This window comes from Pagrus major, chromosome 3 (assembly GCF_040436345.1).
Source record: "Pagrus major chromosome 3, Pma_NU_1.0".
Lineage (NCBI taxonomy): Eukaryota > Metazoa > Chordata > Actinopteri > Spariformes > Sparidae > Pagrus > Pagrus major.
In genome coordinates, this window is record NC_133217.1 from 4,037,264 (window position 1) to 4,052,458 (window position 15,195).

The window sequence follows — 15,195 nt, forward strand, 5'->3', positions numbered from 1 at the left end:
GTGGAGGCAGCATCATGCTCATTTACACTTGAAGGGATTATATAGATTACAGGAGGAGGAAGTTGTCTGTAATGGGACTATTTGTATGCAAAATAAAACACTAATATACATTTGTGTTTTTTCTGAGAAAAGGTTTACAATATGTTGAATAATCTGTCATGATCTCCTTAATTCTCCAGTCCTATTATCTGACAGACTACCTTACTACTACTGACAGCATTTCACCAGTGTCTAGCCACCAGAACTACTGTCAAGCAACAGTATCTGCAAACTGAGGTAGTGTAAATGTTAACATTTATGGGGGTTCAACAGTGCATGTATTGCAGATTAAAGTAATAAAAAAATCCAATAGTGCAACAATAAACTGATACTGTTGACAAATATTAACAGAAACAAAGCAATGATCTGTGTGCTGCATATAGAGAAAGGAAAAAAATAAAGTGTTGTCAAATATAGCCAGTAACTGACAGACCAGCAGTTGCACCATCATTAACATCCAAAGTGAGTGGACTATACTTAACTGAGTTTGAAACCTTTTCCATCTAACAGATACATATCAACCATACAAGCTCACAAAATGAAGAAATCCCGACCATAAACACCAACTATTACTGTCTTTGCTGCTGCATTTAACCCCACAAAAATGACACAGCACATGTCCACTAAAGATCAGGGACTGCATCACTTTTATAAAGACAAATAAATTGGAGACAGTTCTACCATCTAGTGTAGCATGTGATGTTTGCGTTAGTACCAGAGGATATAATTAGGGAGAACAAAAAGTCAGACAAGGCACGAGTCATTTTTGTTGTTTTATTGTGTTTTCTTAGAAAAACATCCGTTTTAATCAAAGAGACCGAAGCCCATGTCATCGTCGGACTCCTCAGACTCTTCCTTCTTCTCCTCTTTCTTCTCCTCCTCCTTGGCTGTAGGGACAAATGAGAGAGGGTTATGTTAACAACAACAACGACAAAGATGAAGGGTGCACAAACTTTGCTGTCATGTTCTGGGAGACTTCAAACACCAGGAAAAAAAGACTAACTTCACAATGGCCTTAAAAGATGAGGGTTAAGTGTGACTTTACAGTGAGAACTTAAAAATAAGAAGTTTTCCCTCCAAATTGAGAAAGATTTGGTGTGGACATTACTACACCACTTAAGTTACTAGGCTACACCTCAAAAAACTGGCCACGATCCTGCTCGCAAGTCAGCCGCATCTTTTCCCTTAAATCTATATTCAAAGTGAGCTATACAAGGCTGGCTCAGTTGAGTTTAGTGTTGAAGTTTCTGGAGTATTTGATTATGAAGCCCATCTGATCAGTTACCTGGGGCGTCACCAGCAGCAGCGGCAGCTCCAGTGGCGGCGGCTCCAGCGGGAGCTGCACCTCCAGCTCCAACGTTGCAGATCAGGCTGCCGATGTCAACGCTGGTGAGAGCCTAAGAAACAACAACATTCACAGGTCAGAGTCAGTTCATTTACGTGTCCAGGACTGGTTCTGCTGAGTGATGCACAGACCTATGGAGTTAGCTCTAAAAGGAAGCCACAGACTCCAAGGTAATCTTATGAACTCTTCACAGGCACCCAAGGTTTTATGTTAGACACTAACCCATCCTACTGACGACACTGCATGTGCGCCACCTCTTCATCAAATGTTATTCACAGCAATCTACACATCAGGGTTCAACAGCAGTTTATGTATGATGCCTTGACAACATGTGTGTTCTCTCACCTTGGCAAACAGACTTGGCCAGAAGGGCTCCACGGTGACTCCTGCAGCCTTGATCAGGGCATTCAGCTTGTCCTCCTACAGACACAGAACAGTTGCAAATAATTAGAAATCAAGGAGAGTGAAAACCAACGTTTGAGCAGATATTCAGTTGCTGCAAGAATGAAAGTGTCAAAATATCAAACAACCAGTGATGGAAAGTTCCTAAATCCAGTTTACCCTGTACTGTTCTTCAGTACATATTTCTGCTTCTTTACACCTCTTCACTACATTTATTTGATAAACTTAGTTACTTTGAAAATTGAGATTATTCTGTCTTCATAGTCTTTTAATTGTTTCATGTTACCAATCAGATATTGTCATGAGCGGATGTGACAGAGCCAAAGTAGCACATTTATCAATTAGTATAATTTACCAACAATCTGACAGAAAAATCAAAGATACGGATAATTGGATAAATTCTGAATATTGGCCACGATAATCGATCTACCCCAACTTTAAGTCATTAAAAATCTCCTGGTTCCCATTTCTCAAATGTAAGCCTTTAGCTGCTGTTTCATATTAACAATGAAGTTGACTTGTGTTAAGTTAGAAAAGTTTAAGACATCACTTTAAACTCAGACTACACTGATGACGACTATTTACATATATTCATTGCAACCCTACCACAGATTATGTAGATAGTTTAATGCTACCATGCTAGGATCTGATCTATGCCCAAAGTTTGCACATCACACTGATGCTGTGCAGCATCCACGTGTGTCAAACCTGTCATGACAACACTGACCAACCTACTCATGAATGAAACAAGGCAGCCACACACTAGAAAGTGCTAACTCGTAGTGGATAATAACCCCAGTTTTAAAAGGTGACAGACCTTCTGAGAGTAAAGCAGTGTGCTGCTGTGGAGATTCACTAGCTTAACGTTAGTTAGCACCTGTCACTGGGGGAATGACTCTTTTAGGACTCGAGCGTCTACAAGAGTTTACGACATGTTGCAGGAAACAACAACTACACTCACTGGTTGTAAATATTACTCATAAATGTCGCAATCAACCCAGGGGTCGTCCTGTTACAGAAACGTGGCCTGCCGTTAGCTAGCTAGCTAAAAGCATGCCGCCATTTTTAACCGGAGGATGTGCCAGTTCGTACACATAAGTCCTTAAACATATTTTAACAGACATACCACTATCCCCGTTTGTTAGTAGAGTCCCTACTCTCTCGGCTTTATTACTGAAGGCTTTCACACCACTACCGAGGCTCCAGTAAAGAGGTATCGGCTGAGCTGTCAGGGATATGCCGGTACACTTACGGTGACGGCGACTTCATCGTCGTGGAGGATCAGAGCAGAGTAAATGCAGGCGAGCTCGGACACGGAGGCCATTGTAGATGTTGGATTTTATATTTCTCACGTCGGATGCCTAAATTTGACGGTGCTAGTCGCCGGATTGAGGGCCTTAGCTTCGGGTGAAGAACCGAGCACCTTAGGCACGTTAACGTCGTAGAGCGGAAAAGGAAAGAGGGAGGGCGGGAGCTTGGCAAATATACGGTGCGTCAAACCTGCGTGACTCTGACGTCGAGACGCAGATGATGTGACGACAGACGTAGTCCACATTAAAGTCGACCTGTTTTTCAAACTTTCAAATTCAAACTCTGTTTTCTCTTTTAATATGAATGAATATTCTTCGAATTAATTATCCCTCGGGAAAACGGCAGTTGCTATTTCGAGATAATACCTCGAGATCTCGAGAAAACAAATGAAATGAACTCGTTATCACGGGAAAACGGAGGAGATAAAATGTATGAATGCATGGCCCTTTAGGGCTTCCGTAAATACATTATTTCGTCTTAATATTCACATTTTTCATATGTAACTTTAAATTAATCTAAACAGATGAGTTCTAAGTTGAATACTTGTTAGTATTACGCACTATCAAGATCTGAATATGTACATAGAGTGCACTGTATCAACCCTCCAGGTGGAGGTTAAATGATGTTTAGAAATTTGGCACTGTGCAAGTCAATATGCATGCTTTGTTCAGTTCCTATTGCTCTTATCACTTTAAACCAAATTGTGAAATACATACATAAGTAATATATCCAGATGTTTTAAATCCAATGCAAATGATGTGTTCAGTCAGTCAATTTTATTTCATCTCAATCAAAAACAACAACATTACAATAAGTAAAACCCTTTCAAGACAAATCTCTCCAGGCTGCATGTACACAGGAACAGAAAACTTGTGCTGGACCTTTGCACATAAACCTAATTTATCCTGATATGTGAAAATGGACTCCGCTCATTCCAAGTATTCTTTCTATTTAAAAAAATAAACAAAAAAATAGAAGTATGGCAAAAAAACAAAACAAAAAAGTCCAGATGTAGTAATACTTTTCTCAAGTCTTACCATTCACTGTTTCCCCCCCACAATGTCAGCATCAGTTTAAAAACATCAGATGGACCATAGACAGTGAACATACAAAGCCCACGAGAATCATTCTCACATTTGGCACTGACGTATTTTCTTGGCCCTGATATGTAAAAAATACTCGAGCAGGTAAAACTACAAAAACTAGATTGGGTGGAGAGGACAGCGTGGCGTTCAGTGGCACCCTCCTGTGTTTCAGTGTAATAAAAGTCAGCATCATTCAACAAGCGGACAGAGCAGACGGTTCACCTCGACAGGTTCCGTAACTCTCAAGCGTTACATTCCAGAATGTTCATCCCGGTCTCCCGTGGCAACAAATAATAATAGTCTATCTGTTTCTACTGCAGCTCGAGATTCTGGAATGTTCCGGCAATTGATCCAATTCACCATGGCAACAAATTGGAATCTTCTACGTTGCTTCCATTACAGCCGTCATACGAGCACAGGTGCAGGGTGCGTTAGTAACATCTTAAAAGTTAAAATTTATGTATTTGAAATGCTGACAATTGCCTTTTTCTTTCACTGTCTGACATATCTGGAATTTGTCAACGAGTATGTTAGCTTTTGTCTGCATGAGAATTCAGGATAGAAATGTTGGAATATTTACATATTGATGCTTTAAAATCAGCATTAATTTTTATATAATTGAAACACTCACATTCTGCATTAGCAATATTTACAGTAACTGAGTTAACGATACATCCAGTTGTTGCCCACATATGTCAGCACTGTCGACCTTTGCTTAATGCAGCTCAGTATCATCACAGTTACCGTGACAACCAGTTTCCAGCATCCAAGCTACGATTACGATGGGGACACGGGGAAAGCTCCGTCGTATCAGGCTTTGCGCTTACATTGAATAAAAATATGGAAAAGTAATAAATTTAGATGTTTGTTCCTTGAAGCAGTCTGAATTAGACTCTCCTCAAAATTAACTCTTTCAATTAACTGGAATTTTGTAAACATCAACATGTTTAAAAATGATGATCCCTTTTTGACAATGCAATAACATTTCTGAAAATAAAACATCTACATTGGTTCTCAAGAGGAAACTTCGGCTTAAAATGGGAGCCCAAGACAGTGTAATAAATCTGATTTTTCTCTTGCTGTTGAGCACAACCTAATCAGTATTTGCAGACATCCAAAGCTGGAAAAACCAAGGTACAACCTCCCCCCCCCCACAAAAAAAAACTGGATGGAAGGATGTTTTAATAGACAAGGAATGCCTTGACATGATGTTTGGGGAAAAAAAAGGAAGAGCTGAATTTATGGCTGAGAGGGCTGGGAGCTGCCACCAATATCTACCTGTCTGACCTGTGGTAGACACAGTTGCAGTCGCGAGCAGGTTGTCAGCCACTCGCACCAATCAAGAACACAATTTTCCCAGGTTGTTGCGTTAGTTTGAAATGCGCCAGAGATTCTGTCCCGCCGCACACTGCAAAACAAAAAAAATTACCCCTCCAGACGGCAAAAGACAGACAAGCAGATGTAAACCTCTTCACATGTTGCACTACGGGGCGAGGTGAAGAAGACAAACACCACGAGGATGTCGATACACCTAACTGACCATAAACAGAAAAATCTTTGTCCAGGTGTCTCTGGACTGTTAAACCAGCTCAGCTCATACCACTGGAGCGAAGACAAAACTCGCAGACACCGGACCATGGAAGCCAATAACCCGCCTTTCCTCTCTAGTCCTTGTGAGTCTTTCCTTTGGGTTTTTCGTCATAAGAAACTCCATATTCATTTACTCTTGTTTTGTCCACTGGGTAGAGCCTGTGGAGGAAGAGAGAGACTTTTAGGTTTGGAAACTGTTGTATATTTTGTTGGTTACCTAAGAATCTGTGTGTTAGTGTGTGTGTGTGTGTGTGTACCATCTCTGGTAGAGGTAAATGAGAAACACCACATCGTCTCTGAAACAGGCCAGTCTGTGGGACGTTGGCATGGTGATGATGAAGGCAAACACATCGTCGATAAAGGTATTGAACGCCTGACAACAAACAAGAGATATCAATAATAATAATTATACATTTTTGAAAATGCACCAATCACTAAAAAGGATATTCAGTGACGGTGACTTCATTTCACATTTGAAAATCACAGTTGTGTTCTCACCTTGTACATGAAGGCTTTCCAGGGGAGGTGGGCCACAGATTTCAGCTGTTGGATTAAGCATAATAAATCAGTGGGATGTTTGAAAGACAAAAACAGTCAATCAAATCAAATCAAATGCGAGGCAATATCGGAACAATTTCATGTTTTAGCAGGCTAACTTTCCTAGAAGATCTGGAGCAGTTAAAGGTGCAGTTTGTCGAATTTAGGGGATATATTGACAGAAATCAAAAATCTGGAATCTGTGATGTTTCGCCGCCATGTTTCTACAGTAGCCCAGAAGAGAAAAACCATTTTGTCCGTTACCACATTGTGCATTTTTCTTAAAAGTAAGACCGTGCCCACATTCACGTTTACAATCATGAACTGACCTTATAGTTGACAAACAGTTGAGGAAGCATGAAGAGGAAGCCAAAGGCGTATACACCTGGAATGGTCAAGAACATGGTGAACCATCAAATAATGGAAATCAACGGCACAAGCAGGTAATCAACTTGTAATTCTACGACTGGTTTATTTGTTTGTAAAAAGTTGTTTTGATCCAAAGCGTGAAGAGATTTTTATAAAAGCTTACCATTAACCAAACTGTTGATCAACCACGAGTACCAACTAAAAGAGACACGGAGAAACAGATGAAGGAAATCTTGTGACATCAGTACCACTTGAATAGTAATCACAGTATATAAATGTAAAGACTCTCACCTCTTATATCGGAGGAATATTAGAGCGTACACAGCCCCTCCGATACACAAGGGGTAAAGGAGGTATGAGAGATACTTCATGGCCTACAGAGAAACACAACGCACATGAGAAGTCCAGTTACAACATAATATATACTGTCCGGTAAGTTAATAAATGACAACAATCCTATTTATTTTAGAAATAATTCCCGATTACAATGCCAGATGCCTCTAAGGCTGTAGATAAATGATATCTTTTGTGATTTGGTTGAACTGACCCTTTAAAGAATTTACTTTAAGATGCTTTAATGATGACTTCCTGTCTCAACACGTATGGTTTTTATTTTGTATTGTATTGTCTATGCACGTATGACTGTGTGAGTCTATCGGGTCTTACCAGTGTGTCATACTCTTCTGTCCTCCTCTCTGATTCATCCAATTTCCCAAACTGTTCCACAGAAAAGAACACACACACACACACACGCACACACACACACACACGAGACGTTAGTGGCTCTGAAATATGGGAAAATGCTGCAATCAAGCCAACAAGGCCAATCATTTTATCTATTACAGATGTGTAATCCTGCCGACGCTACTGCATAAAAAACATTTTTCTTTATCATGGCTGTAAAATGTGGCACTCCAGCACCTGCTCTGTGCTTTCTCTTTCAACCCACAGTAATTTAGCAGAGAGCTTTAATACAGCAGCGGAGCGGGGAGGGAAAATGAAATGAATTATCTGTGCACAGGAGTTAGAGGAAACGGTGCTGATGGATTTACTATCAACAAGCAGTAAAACAGTGTAGAGCAACCTACATAGGAAGGAGTTGCTTTATAATGAGCTGTGAAAATAAACGAGAGATGACAGAAAAATTATCACACACACACACCTGGAATTCTGGTTTGCCTCCTCTCCAGAACACCTGAATCTTGAAGGCCTTCTTCACTTTCCACACCTGCAAAGAAAATAAAAAAATGTGAATGGAACTGCAAAGTGCAGGTGTGTCTGTGTTCTTCATCTTTGTGTACTCACTTCAATCATGGAGCCGATGCCAGCAGGTATGAGGACAAGCAGGCTGGTCTGCTCGTCAAACAGATAGAGGAAAATCACTATGGTGCTGAAACATCGCCAGAGCACTGGGAAACAAAACAAAACATGCAAACATTAAATGTTGTGCTGCGACGGCTTTGCCTCGGTTACTGTCGGTCAAGGTTTTAATCCTGTAATCCAGCACACGATAGACTTTTCCACAGTTTCGAAGCATCATATCATATTCTGTCCACACAGATGTTATTGCACCATCTGCTCTAAAAATCCGTGAGTCATGTCGTCTCACTGTGCTAAAGCTGGCTGAACAATTAGAAAACTATTCAGAATCATTAAGCTGTAGCAGTGTAGGCCTGTTTCTTACACAGCTCCGGGCTAAATATTGCTCAGCAGCCCTCTGCAGATGGTTAGATCTTACCATTACCAGCTAGAAAGCATGTAAGAGCATCCCTTCTTCTGTTACAGAGCAGAAGGAAGCAGAACACAACATCTGGCCACCCAGCAGTCCAGACTCACTGAGTCAGATTACACAACAACACATCGCTGATGCCTGGTTTGTTGTGGATTCACTTGTTTTACACATTTTTCTGAAAGGACTGACAGTTACATACTCTGCTGTACATGCTCTATTGAACCAGTCAAAAACAGATGTAAAGTGTGCAGCTGAATCTGCAGACCTTTCCAACTTTGTCATCTGTTTTGCTTTTTTTCCTTTCCGTGTTTTTCATGAGAACAAAGTTACCTACCTGCTTTGCTGGACATTCCCACCATGCTTTTCTTCTGCTTCCAGAAGCTGATGTCATTCTTGAACGCCAGGAAGTCAAAAAGGAGCTAAAAAAAAGCAAATAAAACATATGAAACACTTAAATCTGTTAAACCACAGTTTTGTGTGAACTGTTTATAATCAGTACATCTCAGTGCTTACATGGAAAGCAGCCACAAAGAAGGTCAGAGCCAGGAAGTACAGGTTGGTGTCCACAAAGATTCCTTTAATCTCATCTGCATCCTTTTCTGTGAAACCTGCAACACACACAGCAGGGAGACAGCAGAGGGAGAAATGTATAGCGTATTAAAGTGTAAGCCTTGTAGACTGTGTGTTTGTGTGTGTGTGTGTGTGTGTGTGAGAGAGAGAAAGAGTGATTAACATACCAAACTGCTGCAGAGAGTAAACAGCGTCTTGCATGTGGATCCAGAATCGTAGCCTCCCCAGAGAGATGGAGTCGTAGGAGATGGTCAGAGGGAGCTCCATTGAGGTACTGTTGATCTCCTACAGATACACACACATTATTTTCAAAATTCAGCTACTACATTCAAGTATTGATGATCTGCTCTCATTCTCTTTAAAGTTTGGTTGTGAAACGACACATCAACATACTTTTTTAGATGAGTAATGGCTCAAAACGGCTGTAAACTATTGTCATAAATACTTTTTTGTCTCTGTGACATTTAGCTGAGACAAACTTTATTCTGAGTCAGACTGTAGTTTATGTCTGGGGTCAATGAAAACACACTAACAAAGAGCTTAAATCATTGGGTAATAGTGTAAATGTTTAATTTTACCTCTAAACAAGTTCAGTAAAGCAATGGATAACAGAACAAACAGTGCATTTGAAAATCTGATGGGTTTGGTTAATTACAGCGTATTATGTAATACTTATTTCAATCAAAAGGCTTACCACAAGGTCCTTGACCCGGTTGCTGAGCTCATCAACAAACAGCAGAGGTAGATAAACCATCTTTTTACCATTTTGGAATCTGAAACACAGAAAAGCAAAACATCCTCTGATGCTTCTGGATCCTAATTTAAAGTTTTGATGAGACTTGCACAGCCTGTGTGTGTTATCTTACACTCTGAGGTATCTGTGGACATCACCGGGGAGGTATTCCCTGTCGAACAGGAAGTGGTCGCCGACAATATTGAGTGTCAGGCGGGAGCGCCAGTGGGAATAGGGGTGATCTGACGTGGAAGTGGGACCCCCTGCTGCGGGGTTACCATTGCGCCGTTTCTTTTGCTGGGCTTCTTCTTTCTGACTCTGTGTTGATCACATAGACAAAGATTTTCCTCTTAAATCAAATGACCAAACTTATCTGGATCTACAGTATATTGATAAGACACAGAACACAAATGTTCTGCAGTTAAGCTAACTTGTCGTTACAAAACTGTAAGTGGTCAGCTACAGGACGGAGAGATGTTACATATATTAATACCAACATTACAAAAGAAAATACCTGCTATTACTCAAAATAACTGCTAAAATAAATCATCTAGACATCACACAAAACAAATTCTCAAAGTATTTGAAATAAAAGAAATGATAAATATAATGGACAAGTGTTTATTCAGAAAACTTCATCCTGTTTCACTTTCAGCCTGAACTTTGAAACGACTCAGTACCTGTGTTTGATCCTCTCCGGATATCAGGGAGATCTCAGGCGGTTTAGGGACCATGTACGTGGTGAGCTGAGCCACCAGGTGGACCTGTCGAGGATCCTCCCACGGGGTGACACCGGCTTGATGGACAAATACGAGCGCATATAAGGTTCCATTGTTACGTGTCTTCTTAGGGAGGGAGACGTTTACTATTCTGGAGGGAAAAGAGAGAAGGAGGGAAGTTTATGAAAGGAAGGATAATATATTTGTTTAAATTACTGTATGATATGGGTTATGAATGGTTATAGATGTGTAACACTGGTTTCTTTGGAAAATACTTTAAAAAGTGTCTTAAAGGTGCAATATGTAAGTATTAGCCACCTGTTGAATCACTAGAATAACCGTTAATTGCTGCTAACTAGCTGCTATTTGCTAACTGTGAGCTAGTTAGCTCAGTTAGTCGTGCAGCTAGCAATCCAGACAGGAAGCCTGGAGGACCGGGGGAGTGTTGGTGTTTACACTGCTAGCACAGGAACTTTGGACCGGGAGGGGCCAGGGCTAGCTGGTCAGCATGCTAACTTCAATTGATTTCTATGTCCTAACATCAAAACTGTTATTGCTTCAAATTCTTTTGACAATTTAAGGCAATTTATAAACAGTTTTAACTGAAATTTATTATACATTTCACCTTTAAAATATCAACTTCCAAAACTGTAAAACAAAACATTCACAGTAAGTCAATAAATAATTCTTAAAAACGTTAAATTACGACCGCACTGAAGCACATTTAACATCTGTTTCAGTCTCAGTACCTAGCCAGATTTAATGATGCATTAACAAATTAACAGTAGCTACAGTTATTCTGGTGATAGGCTGCCCCCATTTGTTTTGAGCATGAATCCAACAGGACTCAATTCTTACTTATTGCACCTTTAACCGATCAGATCTGAGGACAGAGACACTTTATGTCTCAGGCTTTTCATAACTCTATCTTATGTCACATAGTGAGAGTACCACAAACCTCTCAAACTTGCTGTTGACATCAAATTCGTCCTCTCTGTGGATCAGGGTATGTCCTCCCTCTGCGTTGCGCCGCACTGCAGTGTAGATACTTAACTGGATACACACAGACAGATTTTACACATATTATTACATGTATACACAACACTACTGGCATAACCACACACAGAGACAGTTAAACAGAAAACACTCCCTCCCTATCTCCCTAAGGTACTGACCTGTAGTTTCGGGTTCCCTGCCAGGAAGGGTGTGATACAGTTTTCACCTTTAGGGCTGTCGCAGGGTTTAGTGTACACTATCCCGTACATCACCCAGCAGGTGTGGAGCACGTAAACCACAAAGACACCCACGACCAGGGTGGTGAATGATGTTTTCAGGAACATGATGCTGCTGCTCACGTCGTGTCGTTGCGTCGTCTCCTTCGGCTAGCTGAGGAGCAGGGCCATATGTCTGCAGATGGAGAGATCATAGATGGAGGGTCAGTGGGTAGTACGGTGATAATAGTTACAATAATACAGGCTTAAATCTGTGCTGACTGTCGGATATACAGAAGATTCTGGAGGCTGGCTGCAGGAATTTGTTCCCAAAAAAACATTTTCTTGTGGACATGGCTTTGTGACACGCTGTCATGTCAAGACAGGAAACAAGTTTCCCCCCAACTGTTGATTTCAGTGGACAGGGGTTGTCCACACACCTATAGCCGCGCTGTGTTTGTGATAAGATGTGCAGGAACGTGATTCCATGCATGAAACAAGTCTTCATCGTGCCTTTCAACAAGCATAGGACACAGGCTGGTTAAAGACATGTGCCAGAGCGTGCTCGTCCAGTTTTGTACCGCTCGACTGCGACAAAAGATGAAATGAAATCAGGGAATCACATCTGCAACGTTAGATGATAAGAGGGAAGGCTTTGACATTGACAGACAAAATGAGACTCACTTAGATTTCTGCAGCTGACTTATTGTGACCACTCAGGTCAGTTACTGACACAGATGTATTATTTGCATGAGGTTACAGTAAATACCCACCTGTTTTCTGTCATATAAATGACTGTAGCTAGGCTAGAGGCACTCTAAAGCCCTCTAACTGACTTAAACTCACAGACACTTGCTGCCAACTTGTCCATATGGCTGCTTCTCTCTGGTTTTTTGCTCGTCACGATTTGTTTTCTAATGTTTCTTGAAAGCTGCTGTCTTTGACTCGTCTATCAGAGCCTCGGTGTTGCCATAGCTGAAGGTTTTATATGTATTTTTGCGCTCATATTTTATATCATACAATACAAGTGAAATTCAGAGGTGAAACGATGAACGTACCGATGTTTAATGTGGCAGGCTGTCAGTGACAGGACACTCTCAGCTGGATCATTGGCTGGCTATCCGCACATCCACTTTTACCGAGCCCGCCGGGTGGTTAGACGCGACGACATCGTTTCTTTAAAACCGTCCACCGCCGTTTTCAGCTGAAGACATCTGCTTTCTACTCGGCTGTCCTCTCCATTCAGGCAATAACACGTCCAGACAGAAATTGCAAACTGAAAGCGTGAGGTGGACTTAGATTTCCGCCGTTCGCTTCCTGGTTGGTTTCCTGGACGAGATTTGGGGAGTGATAACGCGAGACTTCACGTCAGCGAGACACAGAAGACGAACAAAACAGTTATTTAGCCCAAAGCTAAAGAAATTCACTTTAAAATCAATTAATGATCAATTTATTTTTATTTTTTTAATCCGATTTTTTTTTTTTTAGATTAAAATTTAATTTTGAATCAAAATCACATGCGGATGTAATATTTGGACTGGTAATGAAAGGGAAAAGTGTAAATCTGCTTATTATACAACTCTTATAATGGCAAAATATTACATTATGAAAAAACCCCACTCATTTTCAATGCTTTTTACAATTAATGTAGACTGTATTGTAAGTCCCTGAAGTATATGAAATGAAAATCTGCAAAAGAACTGCTGAAATGTGCATAATACATACACATTAATTATTATTATTTATAATTATTAACCATTATTGAAGTGCCTTGTTGTTTGTACCTATCTTGTTTAATAAAAGCAATTAAAAAAACATGCATTTATTTAGCTCAAATATACAGGTTTTGTTAAGTATTGAGATTTATTAGATATTACGACTTTTCAGCAAAGGTACATTTTTAAGATATTATATTAGCTTTCATTCACTTGGTTGGTTAATTTTGCTTGCAAACACCAATATCCACTGTTCAGACCGAGTGTTTCTAATTCCACCCTGTGACATGACGATATAAACTAGACTGTAAGGTTGTATGTAGGTTAACCCCCAAAATTGACTGCCGTGACCCGGATTCGAACCGGGGTTGCTGCGGCCACAACGCAGAGTACTAACCACTATACGATCACGGCTGGCCATCTGTCGTGGAGACGTCACGCAGCAGATAGGGTACATGTTACCCACTATTTCCGTTGTTAGTTAAATATTTGTTCTAATGTCAAAAATCATCAACCTGCCAGCAGAAATATTACCTCACTCTGTTGTATTTCCTATAAATTAGAAATACTTTAGATCTTATTTGTATTTAGGCTCATATTTTTATATTTAATATCATATACCTTCACTTTCTTACCTTTATCACTGAGTTTGTTGTCCTGTTTTTCTTGATAAATTCTTATTCTTATATTTGCACATATATGTTTAACTTTTTTGTGTAATCAGAAATGTCACCTTTGATAATTGAATCTCGTCATACTGAACCTCTGCAATGACAAATACATATAAAGATGGGAATAATCTATTTATTGTCCTTTATTCTTTTTACTGCCCATAATCTTTGGATCTGTTCTCAGTTCCTCTGATGTGATGTCGTCTTTTCGTCCTTTATTGGTTTTGTTCTTTTGTTTATACCTGTTCTTGTATTACTTTTCCCCCCTGTCTCTTTCCTTTTCTGTGATTTTGCCTGTTTTATGGCTTTTATTCCTTTTACTTGCAGTTAATCATATTGACTTTTTGTGTTTTTTACATTTTCTGTTCTACCTTCCGGTCTTCCCTTCACCTCAGACGAGGCTTTCTTGTGTTTGTCTTGACTGCAGTGTTTATTCTGTAATATTGTCTTCCTGAGTTTCCTGCTTTTGCTAGATAGTCAAAGCACTTTGTAAACTCTGTTTTTAAAGATGCAATATAAATAAAGTTTATTATAATCAAGAATTCCTAATTTCTGTCTATTACTTCATTGTGAAAGGGATTTATAGAGGTGACAAGGTCACAGAAGGAGCTGCTTACTTTTCCTTATGAAGCCGTACCATCGATAAAGCGGATTGTCTGTATGTTTCACCAAGGTGTCACACTTCTCATCATCTTCTTCTTTTGCAGAGGATTTATGATGTAATCTTTCTGGTTGTTCCTCGCTGTCAAAACTGACTGCCGTGACCCGGATTCGAACCGGGGTTGCTGCGGCCACAACGCAGAGTACTAACCACTATACGATCACGGCTGGGAAGCTGCACTATAATGCAAATTAATAAAGAAACTTGGTACATAGCTAAAAGCCCAAAAAATTAAAGTATAAAAAGTAGCATGTAGGCTGTTTATCAGTCTGACTAACTCTCTTTAATCAAAAGACAGCACAACCAGACAAAACCAAGTCCTCAGCGCTGACGAGCTACAATGTCTAGCTATAATTCCTACTGATACTCATTTCAGTAAATCAAGTCATTAAACAATAAAATATACATTTGTAGCATTTATTTAGTCTTTCAGCAGTGCCCCGGATCATCAGCAATAACAATGAATCATAGACAATAAGCGACAGATGGTTTTATAGACAGACTT

At 40.1% G+C, this 15,195-nt stretch overlaps 2 protein-coding genes and 2 non-coding genes across 4 annotated transcripts; all 4 read right to left on the minus strand.

Moving 5' to 3' along the window:
- Positions 1 to 799: 799 nt before the first annotated feature.
- rplp1 (ribosomal protein lateral stalk subunit P1) lies at positions 800 to 3,254 on the minus strand. The gene is made up of 4 exons (XM_073463555.1): positions 3,039 to 3,254; positions 1,730 to 1,804; positions 1,325 to 1,436; positions 800 to 926 (listed from the first exon to the last, which is right to left on the minus strand). Exons 1-4 carry the CDS (start codon positions 3,108 to 3,110, stop codon positions 844 to 846), a joined length of 342 nt encoding a protein of 113 aa, XP_073319656.1. The 5' UTR covers positions 3,111 to 3,254; the 3' UTR covers positions 800 to 843.
- Positions 3,255 to 3,858: 604 nt separating this feature from the next.
- Positions 3,859 to 12,927, minus strand: clptm1l (CLPTM1 like). The gene is made up of 18 exons (XM_073463273.1): positions 12,702 to 12,927; positions 11,608 to 11,839; positions 11,391 to 11,485; positions 10,394 to 10,583; positions 9,847 to 10,031; positions 9,675 to 9,753; positions 9,148 to 9,265; positions 8,924 to 9,018; positions 8,745 to 8,829; positions 7,984 to 8,087; positions 7,841 to 7,906; positions 7,345 to 7,395; positions 6,970 to 7,052; positions 6,842 to 6,876; positions 6,639 to 6,694; positions 6,271 to 6,315; positions 6,030 to 6,145; positions 3,859 to 5,931 (listed from the first exon to the last, which is right to left on the minus strand). Exons 2-18 carry the CDS (start codon positions 11,770 to 11,772, stop codon positions 5,847 to 5,849), a joined length of 1,653 nt encoding a protein of 550 aa, XP_073319374.1. The 5' UTR covers positions 11,773 to 11,839; positions 12,702 to 12,927; the 3' UTR covers positions 3,859 to 5,846.
- A 773-nt stretch (positions 12,928 to 13,700) lies between these two features.
- On the minus strand, positions 13,701 to 13,772 carry trnah-gug (transfer RNA histidin (anticodon GUG)). Its single transcript has one exon. It is a non-coding gene; the product is annotated as a tRNA-His (tRNA).
- A 1,013-nt stretch (positions 13,773 to 14,785) lies between these two features.
- Positions 14,786 to 14,857, minus strand: trnah-gug (transfer RNA histidin (anticodon GUG)). Its single transcript has one exon. It is a non-coding gene; the product is annotated as a tRNA-His (tRNA).
- Between the last annotated feature and the right edge of the window lie 338 nt (positions 14,858 to 15,195).